Source organism: Entelurus aequoreus, linkage group LG12, assembly GCF_033978785.1.
Source record: "Entelurus aequoreus isolate RoL-2023_Sb linkage group LG12, RoL_Eaeq_v1.1, whole genome shotgun sequence".
Taxonomy (NCBI): domain Eukaryota; kingdom Metazoa; phylum Chordata; class Actinopteri; order Syngnathiformes; family Syngnathidae; genus Entelurus; species Entelurus aequoreus.
The window spans coordinates 72,261,898-72,282,020 of NC_084742.1; the positions used below are offsets into that span (position 1 = coordinate 72,261,898).

At 36.4% G+C, this 20,123-nt stretch overlaps 1 protein-coding gene across 2 annotated transcripts in view; it reads right to left on the bottom strand.

Annotated features, from left to right (window-relative positions):
* phyh (phytanoyl-CoA 2-hydroxylase) overlaps nucleotides 1-19,104 on the bottom strand; it is a 21,285-nt gene extending 2,181 nt beyond the window's left edge. The window contains exons 1-8 of one of the 2 annotated variants that reach the window (XM_062066644.1): nucleotides 18,970-19,104; nucleotides 15,609-15,658; nucleotides 6,461-6,574; nucleotides 6,225-6,393; nucleotides 4,705-4,786; nucleotides 4,464-4,558; nucleotides 3,422-3,571; nucleotides 1,879-2,013 (exon numbers count right to left, since the gene is read on the bottom strand). In XM_062066644.1, the coding sequence (XP_061922628.1) occupies nucleotides 1,879-2,013; nucleotides 3,422-3,571; nucleotides 4,464-4,558; nucleotides 4,705-4,786; nucleotides 6,225-6,393; nucleotides 6,461-6,574; nucleotides 15,609-15,658; nucleotides 18,970-19,041 (867 nt within the window). In that variant the 5' untranslated portion in view covers nucleotides 19,042-19,104. Of the gene's footprint in view, nucleotides 1-1,878; nucleotides 2,014-3,421; nucleotides 3,572-4,463; nucleotides 4,646-4,704; nucleotides 4,787-6,224; nucleotides 6,394-6,460; nucleotides 6,575-15,608; nucleotides 15,659-18,969 lie in introns of both variants that reach the window. The other variant, XM_062066643.1, reaches the window with a different exon arrangement.
* Between the last annotated feature and the right edge of the window lie 1,019 nt (nucleotides 19,105-20,123).

Sequence of the window (20,123 nt, forward strand, 5' to 3'; positions counted from 1 at the left end):
TTTGGAAATCATTTGTAGCCCTTTCAGAGATCACATTTAGTTGCCCTTAAACATCCTCATGTTGCACAATGAAATGTAAGCATAGGATGAAGTGTGCATTCCTGTAACTTTCTCTAGTAACAACATTCCATGATTAATATCAATAAATTAACATTAATAATAAATGACAGTAAAACAAGCACACTTATGACTGAGGAGTCATAGTGTAACTTTGTGTGGTGTTTGAGTTGTCCGACTTTTTGTGTGGCCATAAACGCACCAGTGGTTTAGTGGTATGCGTGTTGGTGACAGATGACAAGTTGGTGTTGGCCTGGTTTGTACGGCAGAAAATTACTAGTTTTTCCAGATAGAAGTGTTTTACTCATGTTTTTGGTGCGGTTATGGCCGAATATAAACAGTTTTGCTCAATAAAGTGATGGATATAATTCCTGTCCTCGAAGCATCTCGATAGACGTTGCAATAATTGAACGGTGTTGACGAACACCGTTAGGGCCGCTTGTTGTCACTGTCACTCAGAGTTGCATTGCAAAATTACACAGAATAAATGTGTTTATTTTGTTTACAATTCAGATGGGATTTGATTTGGTGGGCGGCATATATTTGCTGTGCGCAGAGGACGCTTGAGCAGTGCGCAATTGCGCAGGCACGCACCTTAGAGGGAACGTTGCTTGGCAGTCCATGTCTTGTTGAAAACACGCCATTCCTCATCAACTTTTCTCTTTTTAGCGTCTCGGGTGTAAAGCGTGCATCACTTGTCGCTGCATGTGCACCTTCACTCGCAGGTTACACACGGACATACGCACATAAATAACACTTTTCAAAATAAAAGCAGCACAGTTGTATTGCGCGCACGACATAGATGTTTTTTCAACTTTATTTTGTAATTTGTGATTGCAGCTGTTCACATTCACTCACAATCACGCACGCGCATACGTCCACACGGAAGTAATACAAATAACGCTTTTCAAAACAAAAGCAGCACCGTTGTATTGCACACTCGACATAGATACTTTTTAAAATGTATTTTGTAATTTATGACTGGCCTCACACGGGCAGGACAGGGACGCACAAAGGGCCGGATGTGGCCCGCGGGCCGCAGAATGCCCAGGTCTGTACTTGTTCATGCAGCTGTAGCTCAATTTAATATTAATATTAATTAATATTCAACAAGAACAACATTAAATTGAGCTACAGCTGCATGAACAACATACGACAAATCATTTCAAACCACAATAAAGCAATTGAAAAGGAGCCGCCCACCACCAGGCAGAACGACTCCAAAACCGACGAAGGCTGTAACTGCCGCAAGAAACCTGATTGCCCTCTCAACGGGGGGTGCTTACAACCATCAGTCGTTTACCAAGCAAAGGTAACACGCAAGGACATTAACACATCCGACACATACGTACTATTAACTGAGGGAGAATTCAAAACCAGATGGAACAATCACAAGACTTCTTTCAGATGCAAAAGCCTGCGGAACACTACAGAACTCAGCAAACACATTTGGAATCTCAAAGACAATAATGTTGAATATTCAATAACATGGCAAATTCTTGCATCCAGCACACCTTACAACAGTGGTAATAAAAGATGCAACCTATGCCTAAAAGAGAAACTGTTTATTATATACCGACCAGACTTGTCATCCCTCAACAAGCGCAGCGAAATTGTATCAGCATGCCGTCACAGAAGGAAACACCTCCTAGGTAACACATGAGTCAATCACCACGCCCCCACGCCTGCCTGTACACACCCGCTCTGTGCCCTATAAACCATGGTATGTGAATGCTTCCATTAAAATCTCCTATATATATATATATATATATATATATATATATATATATATATATATATCTCAAGCAAACATTGTGTCACCTGGAAGGAGATGTTGTCAGTCATGGGGTATTTCTTGGCCGCCAGCTCCTTCACTTCATCCTGGATGTTCTCCTGCGTGGTTCCCTTCACGTCCATGTAGTAGCAGTCAGAGCTGGCGTAGTGGCAAGAGATGGCCTTGACAAACACACACAAGAGATGACCTTGACAAACACACAAGAGATGACCTTGACAAACACACACAAGAGATGACCTTGACAAACACACACAAGAGATGACCTTGACAAACACACACAAGAGATGACCTTGACAAACACACACAAGAGATGACCTTGACAAACACACACAAGAGATGACCTTGACAAACACACACACAAGATGACCTTGACAAACACACACAAGAGATGACCTTGACAAACACACACAAGAGATGACCTTGACAAACACACACAAGAGATGACCTTGACAAACACACAAGAGATGACCTTGACAAACACACACAAGAGATGACCTTGACAAACACACACAAGAGATGACCTTGACAAACACACACAAGAGATGACCTTGACAAACACACACAAGAGATGACCTTGACAAACACACACAAGAGATGGCCTTGACAAACACACACAAGAGATGACCTTGACAAACACACACAAGAGATGACCTTGACAAACACACACAAGAGATGACCTTGACAAACACACACAAGAGATGACCTTGACAAACACACACAAGAGATGACCTTGACAAACACACACAAGAGATGACCTTGACAAACACACACAAGAGATGGCCTTGACAAACACACACAAGAGATGACCTTGACAAACACACACAAGAGATGACCTTGACAAACACACACAAGAGATGACCTTGACAAACACACACAAGAGATGACCTTGACAAACACACACACAAGATGACCTTGACAAACACACACAAGAGATGACCTTGACAAACACACACAAGAGATGGCCTTGACAAACACACACAAGAGATGACCTTGACAAACACACACAAGAGATGACCTTGACAAACACACACAAGAGATGGCCTTGACAAACACACACAAGAGATGACCTTGACAAACACACACAAGAGATGACCTTGACAAACACACACAAGAGATGACCTTGACAAACACACACACAAGATGACCTTGACAAACACACACAAGAGATGACCTTGACAAACACACAAGAGATGACCTTGACAAACACACACAAGAGATGGCCTTGACAAACACACACAAGAGATGACCTTGACAAACACACACAAGAGATGACCTTGACAAACACACACAAGAGATGACCTTGACAAACACACACAAGAGATGACCTTGACAAACACACACAAGAGATGACCTTGACAAACACACACAAGAGATGACCTTGACAAACACACACACAAGATGACCTTGACAAACACACACAAGAGATGACCTTGACAAACACACACAAGAGATGACCTTGACAAACACACACAAGAGATGACCTTGATAAACAAACACAAGAGATGACCTTGACAAACACACAAGAGATTGTGTTGTGGTGGGGAAATGCATTGTGGGTAACCCCCGTACCTTCCGAAAGCCTTGGGTCTGGTTCATGCCAGAACCGTGGATGAGCAACGGGTGGAAAAAGACGGTGTCGCCCTTCTCCATCTCCAGGTGCACACGCTGGTGTTGAGGGTTGTAGTCCCGCACTCCGTGGTACATCTTGTTCACACCACCCTGCACACCACACGTACTAGTACTATAATGAAACCTGGCCATACCTAAAGTAGTACTATAATGAAACCTGGCCATACCTAAAGTAGTACTATAATGAAACCTGGGCATACCTAAAGTAGTACTATGATGAAACCTGGCCATACCTAAAGTAGTACTATAATGAAACCTGGCCATACCTAAAGTAGTACTATGATGAAACCTGGCCATACCTAAAGCAGTACTATAATGAAACCTGGCCATACCTAAAGTAGTACTATAATGAAAGGTGTGCACACACATGCTAGAAGTAGTAGAGTGTAAAAACAAGTTGGCTCTACATTGAAGTTATTATCATATTTATATGGTTTATGACACCTGAGGACTTACTAAGTAAATAGATGTGATCAGAATAGTATCAATCTCACAGACACACCCCAGACAAGAGGTAATGATGTAGAGGAGGAACCACAGATCTCTTCCCCATCAACAACAATGCTAATCAAGCAGACTTTGTGAGCGACAACAAGGATTACTTCGGGAACAATTAGGATACACAACCTTATATTTCTGAGCCTGAACACAAAGAGGATGATGAATAAGTTTTAGAAGGTGAGTGCTAAACGGATGTAGCTTTGTTGAAACACTGTAGCATTAGCAGCATTGCTAGGTACAGCACATCTCTTTACAATGTTTCTGTATTTCCAGTATGACTGCCCTAATAATATGGTCAGAGTGCAGAAGTGTTACTACAGTGATGTCAGTGGAATGTATTCAGAGCGGAATATTGAAAATGGCCGACTGAAGGTGTGGCATTCTGTGATGTTCAGAGGGTATGTTCACACACTTGTAAACACAATTTAATGACACAATGGTATGGTTTTTCCAGCTGGTATTTGCCAAGGGCTGGTCTTACCTGCCAGTCCGGGTAGTCGTGCTCCTTCAGCGTGCCCGTGTGTGTTCCTGGCAGGACCACCAGGCAGCCGTTCTGCCGGTTCACCCGCTCCAAGGCTGTCCAGGCGCAGACAATGCGGTCGGCGGGTCTGAAGGGGAAGTAGTGCAGGTCCTGGTGCATGGGGTGGCGGGAGGTTTTCTTACCTGCACACCCGCACCTGGGTCAGTCTCCCAACAGCCTCTCCTGTTGTGCAGCGTCCTACCTGCATCTGGAGGTTTGTTGATGAGCATGGTGTGCATGGCCATGATGTCCGCTCCGACGAAGCACTCCACATACTTCAGGACCTGACGGCACAAGGGCACTTTTAGTCCAAGGTCATATTGGGGAAATGACCACACCCAAACCTTCATCCATTTTCTACCGCTTGTCCCTATTGGGGTCGACCGAAAAGCCTCACATCAGTTTGGAAGGAGATCAGTGGTGGTCGACTGAGCAGTTTTTGCCGCCAGGCTCCGCCTACTACGGATGGTACTGACCGAACCAGCCCTTTAGCGTGTCATTTGTACCAGTTCTGGTCAAGATCTGAGGGTGTATTTAAAAAATAAAAAATACGTTTTTTTTTTTTTTTTCCATAAAGAAATACAATCATGTGTGCTTACGGACTGTATCCCTGCAGACTGTATCGATCTATATTGATATATAATGTATATATTGTGTTTTTTATGTTGATTTAAAAAAATTTTTTTTATTTTTTTTTGTTTAAATTTCTTGTGCGGCCCGGTACCAATCGGTGGGCCGCGGCCCGGTGGTTGGGGACCACTGCACTAGACCACTGAGTAGGTTGTGAATGAGAATGAGATCTTTTGAAGTGTTCTTGCTTAATTCATAATCAAGTTTGAAGCAGTGAGTCTTTCCCCATGTGAACTCTTTGGGTTTTTCTTCTTATGTCCGCTATTAAACTCTTTTGTTTTGTCTTAAGGGCTCCTGTTTGTCGGCTCACAGAGCTGTTTTGGCCAGCTCCTTATGTGTTTTGAAGTAGCAGCTGCATTTCTTTCTGGGCTTTACATAAACTGACTCTTTTTCTTTGGATTTTGACCTCGCTTGCTCATGCTATGGTTGCATTGTAAGGGCTGGTCTCCTGAAGCAAGTACTACTTTTTGTCTCTGGAGTCCTTTTTAGTCAACATATATGTCATCCAAAAGAACTTGGCATTGACCAGCGTTTTTTTTCCCCTGAGAGGAAGACTGGTCGCGCGCAACAATTTGGGGGCTTGTCCGGGATTTGATAAAATGAGGATTGGACATTTCTTGCACTCTTCTGGACAGACTCACCTGGCGCCAAAACACAAATTAAGGTAAACAGTCTTTTGTAAAATCTGCATTAGTAGTCTGTCCTGAAGTCTGTAAGTCAAACACTGTTTTAGACCACATGGATAGAATTGTAATATTAGAGGAATTTGAAGTGAGTTTTATTCCCTGAGAGGAAGATGCAACAATATCAAGTGCAATGTTGGACAAGCAGTAATAAAACTAAGGCACAGTGATATACACTATCCAGTTTTTCAAATAAGTTCCTAAAAAGCCGGTCTCCGTAATCTGGTAAAGGTATAGAAGAGGTCAGAATCAAGCGTTTCCTAACTTGTAAGGAAAAACAGGACTTGTTTCCAAAGAAAATCCCCAGTTGAATTGGAAGTTTAGACAAGTTCTCCATCCCAAGTACTTACAGTATACGTCGTGACAATAACAAAAGAATGACTCCCAGCTGGTAAAGTGTTTGGAGTACCTGTGGCAAGGTGCAGTAGCGGAAAAGTTCAGGATCCTCCTGAAAGTCCTGGAGTTTGGACACGGCTCTCTGATCCGGAACAAACTCGGACTTGGCGATGGCGACGTCTCTCATCACAACCAGACCGGGCACCTTGACTTCCTGCTGACAAATGCGCTCAAACGCCTTCCTGAAGACAAACCCAAAGGGGTGACTTCATTCCCGGTGCCACGGTGACAGAGTTTGAGGTGTTTTACCGGAACAAGTCCACGTCCTCAGCAGACACCAGCTTCTTCACGACAAAGAAGCCATTTTGCTCGTAGAAGAGTCGCTCCTCTGCGCTCAGCAGCTCCTTTTCATCCAGCGTGTATCTGATCACCAAGTGTACAAGTCACACCATTTCAGTATTTACCCCTGACTCATCTGATCACCAAATGTACAAGTCACACTATTTCAGTATTTACCCCTGACTCATCTGATCACCAAGTGTACAAGTCACACCATTTCAGTATTTACCCCTGACTCATCTGATCACCAAGTGTACAAGTCACACCATTTCAGTATTTACCCCTGACTCATCTGATCACCAAGTGTACAAGTCACACCATTCCAGTATTTACCCCTGACTCATCTGATCACCAAATGTACAAGTCACACCATTTCAGTATTTACCCCTGACTCATCTGATCACCAAGTGTACAAGTCACACCATTCCAGTATTTACCCCTGACTCATCTGATCACCAAATGTACAAGTCACACCATTTCAGTATTTACCCCTGACTCATCTGATCACCAAGTGTACAAGTCACACCATTTCAGTATTTACCCCTGACTCATCTGATCACCAAGTGTACAAGTCACACCATTCCAGTATTTACCCCTGACTCATCTGATCACCAAGTGTACAAGTCACACCATTTCAGTATTTACCCCTGACTCATCTGATCACCAAGTGTACAAGTCACACCATTTCAGTATTTACCCCTGACTCATCTGATCACCAAGTGTACAAGTCACACCATTCCAGTATTTACCCCTGACTCATCTGATCACCAAGTGTACAAGTCACACCATTCCAGTATTTACCCCTGACTCATCTGATCACCAAGTGTACAAGTCACACCATTCCAGTATTTACCCCTGACTCATCTGATCACCAAGTGTACAAGTCACACCATTCCAGTATTTACCCCTGACTCATCTGATCACCAAGTGTACAAGTCACACCATTCCAGTATTTACCCCTGACTCATCTGATCACCAAGTGTACAAGTCACACCATTTCAGTATTTACCCCTGACTCATCTGATCACCAAGTGTACAAGTCACACTATTTCAGTATTTACCCCTGACTCATCTGATCACCAAGTGTACAAGTCACACCATTCCAGTATTTACCCCTGACTCATCTGATCACCAAGTGTACAAGTCACACCATTTCAGTATTTACCCCTGACTCATCTGATCACCAAGTGTACAAGTCACACTATTTCAGTATTTACCCCTGACTCATCTGATCACCAAGTGTACAAGTCACACCATTCCAGTATTTACCCCTGACTCATCTGATCACCAAGTGTACAAGTCACACCATTCCAGTATTTACCCCTGACTCATCTGATCACCAAGTGTACAAGTCACACCATTCCAGTATTCACCCCTGACTCATCTGATCACCAAGTGTACAAGTCACACCATTCCAGTATTTACCCCTGACTCATCTGATCACCAAGTGTACAAGTCACACCATTTCAGTATTTACCCCTGACTCATCTGATCACCAAGTGTACAAGTCACACCATTCCAGTATTTACCCCTGACTCATCTGATCACCAAGTGTACAAGTCACACCATTTCAGTATTTACCCCTGACTCATCTGATCACCAAGTGTACAAGTCACACCATTTCAGTATTTACCCCTGACTCATCTGATCACCAAGTGTACAAGTCACACCATTCCAGTATTTACCCCTGACTCATCTGATCACCAAGTGTACAAGTCACACCATTCCAGTATTTACCCCTGACTCATCTGATCACCAAGTGTACAAGTCACACCATTCCAGTATTTACCCCTGACTCATCTGATCACCAAGTGTACAAGTCACACCATTCCAGTATTTACCCCTGACTCATCTGATCACCAAGTGTACAAGTCACACCATTCCAGTATTTACCCCTGACTCATCTGATCACCAAGTGTACAAGTCACACCATTTCAGTATTTACCCCTGACTCATCTGATCACCAAGTGTACAAGTCACACTATTTCAGTATTTACCCCTGACTCATCTGATCACCAAGTGTACAAGTCACACCATTCCAGTATTTACCCCTGACTCATCTGATCACCAAGTGTACAAGTCACACCATTTCAGTATTTACCCCTGACTCATCTGATCACCAAGTGTACAAGTCACACTATTTCAGTATTTACCCCTGACTCATCTGATCACCAAGTGTACAAGTCACACCATTCCAGTATTTACCCCTGACTCATCTGATCACCAAGTGTACAAGTCACACCATTCCAGTATTTACCCCTGACTCATCTGATCACCAAGTGTACAAGTCACACCATTCCAGTATTCACCCCTGACTCATCTGATCACCAAGTGTACAAGTCACACCATTCCAGTATTTACCCCTGACTCATCTGATCACCAAGTGTACAAGTCACACCATTCCAGTATTCACCCCTGACTCATCTGATCACCAAGTGTACAAGTCACACCATTCCAGTATTTACCCCTGACTCATCTGATCACCAAGTGTACAAGTCACACCATTCCAGTATTCACCCCTGACTCATCTGATCACCAAGTGTACAAGTCACACCATTCCAGTATTTACCCCTGACTCATCTGATCACCAAGTGTACAAGTCACACCATTCCAGTATTTACCCCTGACTCATCTGATCACCAAGTGTACAAGTCACACCATTTCAGTATTTACCCCTGACTCATCTGATCACCAAGTGTACAAGTCACACCATTCCAGTATTTACCCCTGACTCATCTGATCACCAAGTGTACAAGTCACACCATTCCAGTATTTACCCCTGACTCATCTGATCACCAAGTGTACAAGTCACACCATTCCAGTATTCACCCCTGACTCATCTGATCACCAAGTGTACAAGTCACACCATTCCAGTATTTACCCCTGACTCATCTGATCACCAAGTGTACAAGTCACACCATTCCAGTATTTACCCCTGACTCATCTGATCACCAAGTGTACAAGTCACACCATTCCAGTATTCACCCCTGACTCATCTGATCACCAAGTGTACAAGTCACACCATTCCAGTATTTACCCCTGACTCATCTGATCACCAAGTGTACAAGTCACACCATTCCAGTATTTACCCCTGACTCATCACCTTTTGTGCCTCATTACTTACCATGAACCACACATGGATAGATGAAGAACTGATTGACTGACTCCTGGTTCTTATTCATCCATTCTAAATCCATCTATTTGACTAAGATTGTTTTTCAGGCCAGGGATTCTTCACCTTTTTGAGAACTTTACCACTACAGAGGGCCCCGGAGCCCAATTTAAAATTAAAGGGGACCTGCACTTTTTTTAAAATTTTGACAATTGTTCACAATAATTCTGAAAGACATGACGAGGTATGGATTATTTTGTAATGCATTCACTTAGAGCCAAGCCAATGGGAGCTCCTCTTTCGCCCATAAAAACCAATAAATAACATCCAAAAAGTGCCAACAATACTCTATTTACATTTGGTGACTTGAATATTAACTATTATTATAAATATTAACAAGTATTAATGATACTGTTATTATAAATATTAACAAATATTAATTATGTTGTTATTATAAATGTTAACAAGCATTAGTGATATTGTTATTATGAATATTAACAAGTATTAGTCATATTGTTATTATAAATATTTACAAGTATTAATGATACTGTTATTATAAATATTAACAAATATTAATTATATTGTTATTATAAATGTTAACTAGTATTAGTGATATTGTTATTATAAATATTAACAAGTATTAGTCATATTGTTATTATAAATGTTACCAAGTATTATCGATATTGTTATTATAAATATTAACAAGCATTAGTCATATAGTTATTATAAATATTAACAAGTATTAGTGATATTGTTATTATAAATGTTAACAAGTATTAGTCATATTGTTACTATAAATATTAACAAATATTAATTATATTGTTATTATAAATATTAACAAGTATTAGTCATATTGTTGTTACAAGTGCTAACACAGACCAACTATTTATAGCAACGCAAGCTTATGTGCAAATGTTTACATAAATGACTGATCCGCTGCCTCCTCGTTTCCTTGCTCATCAAACTTTATTGCAGATCATGCCTCTCACCTGGATAGTAGAAGGATGAGGATGTAATCCAACAAGTTTGGACACTTTGACAGCCAATTTAGACCCGGAAATGGCAATAAGAACACGAAAAGACGCTTGGTTCCACCCCCTTTTCTTGGCGAGGATTATGAGTCATTCTTCATCTAAATGGGAATATATGAACATCCTAGCAGTCTAATGACAGCAGACATTGTACAGTAAGTGATGTAGTATTATGTTTGTTGGCTCTCATGAAGTCTGCCGTGAAAAAAGGGGGAACGTTGTTTAAATTAATTCACTGCGTATGCCTAAAGCGATGAAATACGTAAACAATGACATGTTATTATGAATGTTACTACACTACATATATACTTACATCATGTATATATTACATGTTATTATGAATGTTACTACATGACATATATACTTACATCATGTATGTATTACATGTTATTATGAATGTTACTACATGACATATATACTTACATCATGTATATATGACATGTTATTATGAATGTTACTACATGACATATATACTTACATCATGTATATATTCACGTTATTATGAATGTTACTACATGACATATATACTTACATCATGTATATATTACATGTTATTATGAATGTTACTACATGACATATATACTTACATCATGTATATATTACATGTTATTATGAATGTTACTACATGACATATATACTTACATCATGTATATATGACATGTTATTATGAATGTTACTACATGACATATATACTTACATCATGTATATATTACATGTTATTATGAATGTTACTACATGACATATATACTTACATCATGTATATATTACATGTTATTTTGAATGTTACTACATTACATATATACTTACATCATGTATATATTACATGTTATTATGAATGTTACTACATGACATATATACTTACATCATGTATATATTACATGTTATTATGAATGTTACTACATGACATATATACTTACATCATGTATATATGACATGTTATTATGAATGTTACTACATGACATATATACTTACATCATATATATATGACATGTTATTATGAATGTTACTACATGACATATATACTTACATCATGTATATATGACATGTTATTATGAATGTTACTACATGACATATATACTTACATCATGTATATATGACATGTTATTATGAATGTTACTACATGACATATATACTTACATCATGTATATATTACATGTTATTATGAATGTTACTACATGACATATATACTTACATCATGTATATATTACATGTTATTATGAATGTTACTACATGACATATATACTTACATCATGTATATATTACATGTTATTATGAATGTTACTACATGACATATATACTTCATGTATATATTACATGTTATTATGAATGTTACTACATGACATATACACTTACATCATGTATATATGACATGTTATTATGAATGTTACTACATGACATATATACTTACATCATGTATATATTACATGTTATTATGAATGTTACTACATGACATATATACTTACATCATGTATATATTACATGTTATTATGAATGTTACTACATGACATATATACTTACATCATGTATATATTACATGTTATTATGAATGTTACTACATGACATATATACTTACATCATGTATATATTACATGTTATTATGAATGTTACTACATGACATATATACTTACATCGTGTATATATTACATGTTATTATGAATGTTACTACATGACATATATACTTACATCATGTATATATTACATGTTATTATGAATGTTACTACATGACATATATACTTACATCATGTATATATTACATGTTATTATGAATGTTACTACATGACATATATACTTACATCATGTATATATTACATGTTATTATGAATGTTACTACATGACATATATACTTACATCATGTATATATTACATGTTATTATGAATGTTACTACATGACATATATACTTACATCGTGTATATATTACATGTTATTATGAATGTTACTACATGACATATATACTTACATCATGTATATATGACATGTTATTATGAATGTTACTACATGACATATATACTTACATCATGTATATATGACATGTTATTATGAATGTTACTACATGACATATATACTTACATCATGTATATATGACATGTTATTATGAATGTTACTACATGACATATATACTTACATCATGTATATATGACATGTTATTATGAATGTTACTACATGACATATATACTTACATCATGTATATATTACATGTTATTATGAATGTTACTACATGACATATATACTTACATCATGTATATATTACATGTTATTATGAATGTTACTACATGACATATATACTTACATCATGTATATATTACATGTTATTATGAATGTTACTACATGACATATATACTTCATGTATATATTACATGTTATTATGAATGTTACTACATGACATATACACTTACATCATGTATATATGACATGTTATTATGAATGTTACTACATGACATATATACTTACATCATGTATATATTACATGTTATTATGAATGTTACTACATGACATATATACTTACATCATGTATATATTACATGTTATTATGAATGTTACTACATGACATATATACTTACATCATGTATATATTACATGTTATTATGAATGTTACTACATGACATATATACTTACATCATGTATATATTACATGTTATTATGAATGTTACTACATGACATATATACTTACATCGTGTATATATTACATGTTATTATGAATGTTACTACATGACATATATACTTACATCATGTATATATTACATGTTATTATGAATGTTACTACATGACATATATACTTACATCATGTATATATTACATGTTATTATGAATGTTACTACATGACATATATACTTACATCATGTATATATTACATGTTATTATGAATGTTACTACATGACATATATACTTACATCATGTATATATTACATGTTATTATGAATGTTACTACATGACATATATACTTACATCGTGTATATATTACATGTTATTATGAATGTTACTACATGACATATATACTTACATCATGTATATATTACATGTTATTATGAATGTTACTACATGACATATATACTTACTTCATGTATATATTACATGTTATTATGAATGTTACTACATGACATATATACTTACATCATGTATATATTACATGTTATTATGAATGTTACTACATGACATATATACTTACATCATGTATATATTACATGTTATTATGAATGTTACTACATGACATATATACTTACATCATGTATATATTACATGTTATTATGAATGTTACTACATGACATATATACTTACTTCATGTATATATTACATGTTATTATGAATGTTACTACATGACATATATACTTACATCATGTATATATTACATGTTATTATGAATGTTACTACATGACATATATACTTACTTCATGTATATATTACATGTTATTATGAATGTTACTACATGACATATATACTTCATGTATATATTACATGTTATTATGAATGTTACTACATGACATATATACTTACGTCATGTATATATGACATGTTATTATGAATGTTACTACATGACATATATACTTACATCATGTATATATTACATGTTATTATGAATGTTACTACACGACATATATACTTACATCATGTATATATTACATGTTATTATGAATGTTACTACATTACATATGTACTTACATCATGTATATATTACATGTTATTATGAATGTTACTACATGACATATATACTTACATCCTGTATATATTACATGTTATTATGAATGTTACTACATGACATATATACTTATATATAGAACAACTTAATGAAGGTGTTTGGATGTTTTTTAAGGATTTTGTAGGCAGAATAGAGCGACTCCTATAGTCTCCATTGTTAGCAGACTTTTGACCGCATTCATTGAATATATAGAATGCATTAAAAAATAACCATCTTCATGTATTTCATAATGATTGTGCACGATAGGCACAATTCCAAAACAAGTGCAGTTCCTCTTTAACACTAAATTATAGGGGTGATTTTCAAATCAATTGTAATTCTTTTTTTTATCGATTCTTAATGGATGAAAAAACCCAAATCTATTGTTTTATTGTTTCTACTTTTGTTTTTTGAATGTGTCCTGTCCTGACACTCAGACAAGGCATATAGTAGATGTAGATGATCTATATCTGCTCTACACATGTACTTTACACACCATATAGTAGATGTAGATGATCTATATCTGCTCTACACATGTACTTTACAAAAGAGAAGTATAACTGCCCTATTTGTATTTGACTTTATTAAATGTTTGGCTAGAATTTAGTTACACAAAACCACTTTTCTTTGAAGTAATATAGACATTTTTGTATCTATTGTATGGAGGAATGTAGTTCATCATAGAACTGGCAGCTAATCTTATTAAACAGTATTGATTTTGAATCAAGAATCATTTTGAATCTAATCATTACCCCCAAGAAAGGAATGGTGTGGTGGCCAAAGACTCACAGCCCCAGCAGTCAGACCAGTTTTACAACTGTCTGCATGACTTTATTCACAATGAATAAATAATACATTTTTGACGTTTACTAATCAATTTTATAATCAACCGTGTCTGAATTGCGAAGCATCTAATCTAATCTATCCATTCTCCTTGACTGCATTGTTAGCTGACTTTAGCTAGCTTTTATTTACGATTTAGAATGCATAAAAAATGAAAAACGTGTTCTTGTCATAAGGATTGTGAATGACAGACAAAATGCTCCAATATTTTCTCAAATACTGACTTATTAAACATCAAGTTTAAGTAATCTTTGGCTGTGATGATATATTACTAAAGTAGCACTCTCAACAAACTAAGCCTTTCCTACTTGGTTGAGGATTTCAGAATAAAAGAAGCTGACAAACAAGCTGGGTCAACATGGACTGAAGCACAGAAGGCCTCGTGGGTCAAAGGGCGATAAAAAGACATAAGAGTGTGCATTACATAACAACTCCCATTAAAGCTGAACGAAGGTTCTTACCTGAGTTTGTGAGGGTGAAAGTTGAGGCTTTGACAGGAAGTTGGTGCAGCCTGAAGGTGCTCAAGTTAAGGAAGAACAATGTACAAAGTACAAAAGCAGTGAAGTTGTGTAAATGGTCAATAAAAAGAGAATACAACAAATCCTTTTCAACTTATATTCAATTGAATAGACTGCAAAGACAAGATATTTCATGTTCACACTGAGAAACTTTCGTATTTCTTGCTAATATTAGCTCATTTGGAGTTTGATGCCTGCAACATGTTTCAAAAAAGCTGGCACAAGTGGCAAAAAAGAGTGAGAAAGTTGAGGAATGCTCATCAAAGACTTATTTGGAACATCCCACAGGTGAACATGCTAATTGGGAACAGGTGGGTGCCATGATTGGCTATAAAAGCAGCTTCCATGAAATGCTCAGTCATTCACAAACAAGGACGGGGCGAAGGTCACCACTTTGTCAACAAATGCCTGAGCTAATTGTTGAACAACAACATTTCTCAACAAGGAATTTAGGGATTTCACCATCTACGCTCCGTAATATCATCAAAAGGGTCAGAGAATGTGGAGAAATCACTGCAGGTAAGCAGCAAGGCTGAAAACCTACATTGAATGCCCGTGACCTTCCATCCCTCAGGCGGTACTGCATCAATAAGCCACATCAGTGTGTAAAGGATATCACCACATGGGCTCAAGAACACTTCAGAAAACCACTGTCAGTAACTACAGTTGGTCGCTACATCTGTAAGTGCAAGTTTTTAAAAAAAGCCATTTATCAACAACACCCAGAAACGCTTCGCTGGGCCCGAGCTCATCTAAGATGGACTGATGCAAAGTGGAAAAGTGTTCTGTGGTCTGACGAGTCCACATTTCAAATTGTTTATGGAAACTGTGGACGCCGTGTCCTCCGGACCAAAGAGGAAAAGAACCATCCGGATTGTTAAAGGTGCAAAGTGTAGAAGGCAGCATGTGTGATGGTATGGGGGTGTATTAGTGGTCAAGACATGTTCTAGGGTGAAAGTGTAAAAGGCAGCATGTGTGATGGTATGGGGGTGTATTAGTGGTCAAGACATGTTCTAGGGTGAAAGTGTAAAAGGCAGCATGTGTGATGGTATGGGGGTGTATTAGTGGTCAAGACATGGGTAACTTACACATCTGTGAAGGCACCATTAATGCTGAAAGGTACATACAGCTTTTGGAACAACATATGTTGCCATCTAAGCAACGTTATCATGGACGCCCCTGCTTATTTCAGCAAGACAATGCCAAGCCACGTGTTACATCAAGGTGGCTTCATAGTAAAAGAGTGCGGGTACTAGACTGGCCTGCCTGTAGTCCAGACATTGAAAATGTGTGGCGTCTAAAATATGAGAAGTGAGACTGTTGAACAACTTAAGCTGTACATCAAGCAAGAATGGGAAAGAATTCCACTTCAAAAATGTGTCTCCTCACTTCCCAAACCAAAACTGAGTGTTGTTAAAAGGAAAGGCCATGTAACACAGTGGTGAACATGCCTTTTTTGCAATGTGTTGCTGCCATTACATTCTAACTTCATGATTATTTGCCAAAAAGAACAAAGTTTCTCAGTGTGAACATGAAATATCTTGTCTTTGCAGTCTATTCAATTGAATATAAGTTGAAAAGGATTTGTTGTATTCTCTTTTTATTTACCATTTACACAACTTCACTGCTTTGCAGCTTTTAAAACATGTCAACACTCCTAGTTTTGCTGACTCGGAGATTCAGGTGCACTGCTAGTATCCACAAAGAGACATTTACAACATAAAGAGACATTTACAACATAAAGAGACATTTACAACTTAAAGAGACATTTACAACATAAAGAGACATTTACAACATAAAGAGACATTTATAACTTAAAGAGACATTTACAACATAAAGAGACATTTACAACTTAAAGAGACATTTGCAACATAAAGAGACATTTACAACATAAAGAGACATTTACAACATAAAGAGACATTTACAACATAAAGAGACATTTATAACTTAAAGAGACATTTACAACATAAAGAGACATTTACAACTTAAAGAGACATTTGCAACATAAAGAGACATTTGCAACATAAAGAGACATTTACAACATAAAGAGACATTTACAACATAAAGAGACATTTACAACATAAAGAGACATTTACAACATAAAGAGACATTTACAACATAAAGAGACATTTACAACATAAAGAGACATTTATAACTTAAAGAGACATTTACAACATAAAGAGACATTTACAACATAAAGAGACATTTACAACATAAAGAGACATTTATAACTTAAAGAGACATTTACAACATAAAGAGACATTTACAACATAAAGAGACATTTACAACATAAAGAGACATTTACAACATAAAGAGACATTTACAACATAAAGAGACATTTACAACATAAAGAGACATTTACAACATAAAGAGACATTTACAACATAAAGAGACATTTATAACTTAAAGAGACATTTACAACATAAAGAGACATTTATAACTTAAAGAGACATTTACAACATAAAGAGACATTTACAACATAAAGAGACATTTACAACATAAAGAGACATTTACAACATAAAGAGACATTTACAACATAAAGAGACATTTACAACATAAAGAGACATTTATAACTTAAAGAGACATTTACAACATAAAGAGACATTTACAACATAAAGAGACATTTACAACATAAAGAGACATTTACAACATAAAGAGACATTTACAACATAAAGAGACATTTACAACATAAAGAGACATTTACAACATAAAGAGACATTTACAACATAAAGAGACATTTACAACATAAAGAGACATTTACAACATAAAGAGACATTTACAACATAAAGAGACATTTACAACAAAAAGAGACATTTATAACTTAAAAGAGACATTTACAACATAAAGAGACATTTACAACATAAAGAGACATTTATAACTTAAAGAGACATTTACAACATAAAGAGACATTTACAACATAAAGAGACATTTACAACATAAAGAGACATTTACAACTTAAAGAGACATTTATAACTTAAAAGAGACATTTACAACATAAAGAGACATTTATAACTTAAAAGAGACATTTACAACATAAAGAGACATTTACAACTTAAAGAGACATTTATAACTTAAAAGAGACATTTACAACATAAAGAGACATTTACAACATAAAGAGACATTTACAACATAAAGAGACATTTACAACAAAAAGAGACATTGAAGTGTAAAATGAGCGTCCTGCAGTCCTCCGAGGGTCCAGCAGGTCTGCGGCCTCTCAGCCTGCGCTGGCCGCGGCACAAAGCACCTTTCTCGGCTTCATACATCACCGAGCACCGGCAACCACGCACGGAAGAGAGGATACCGACACCACCACAGCCGGTGACCGATCAAGGTGACCGATCGTCAGCCGGATCCTCTCCGCGGCCCGCGACATGTCCAGTCCGCCTGCACGTCGTCCTTGTCCCGCTGCAAGTCTGCGGTGTGCGCATGTGGTCAAAGTCACGTGGTCAACGTCATGTGGGTCAAAGGGCGCTGTGGCCTACTTTGACCCTTCACTTGATTGACTATGTTCGGGCCACGTGACTCAAACATTGATGCTGTTTTGTTACTTGCAAATGATGATGATTATTTTATTTGATTCATCAGAAGTCTTTGTTTGTCACACGCATTGCGTCATTGTGTCCACCAGAGGGCGCCATGTCACCGAAGATGAGCTCATTCTAATCTCTTCTATTACGTTAAAATGTCTTTACATTAGTGTGGAAGGTCATTTAGCGTTTGAATTTTTTAAACTTTTTTTTATTTTAATACATCATATTATACTGACAATTTTATTAAATGTTAATAGTATTCAATTTCATTATTTAATGTAATTTACCGGAAGCAACGAACATCTAGTGTGTGTGTGACAATTATTGGTACTTTAATCTTTAATCTTCATTTCTGCAGTTTTTTTAACACACAAATTTTGCTCATAAATGTTTATTTAATGAGATTTTTAAAAACAGCATAAAAACGATTAAGTGCAGAAATATTCCTTGCTTTAAAAACTCAAGACCCACGTCCAGTAAATAAATTACATCATGAAATTAAATAATATTAGAATTTAATGAAATGGTCAGCAAATTTGAATTGATTTTGTGGGCAAAATTTGTATGTTGAAAAATTCAATTTGTTAAAATACAGTGTAGACAAATTCAGCGCACAAATATGAGTGTGGCTTCAAAACTCAAGTCCCACTTCTGGTAAATTAAATACAAATACAAAATTAAATACAATTGAAATGTAATGAAATAGTCAGCATGATTTAATGTAAAAAAAAATAAACTCACAAATTCAAACGCAAAAAAATGATGTTACATAAATTCAGTGTAAAAAAAACAACTTTGCAATAAAGACACAAATTAACAACTAAATGAAGAAATGAAATGAAAATGTAGAATAGAATAGAGTTTTATTGTCATTATTACAGTGAACAGGTTCAAAGAACAACGAAATTGGGAGCAGATCCCCTAA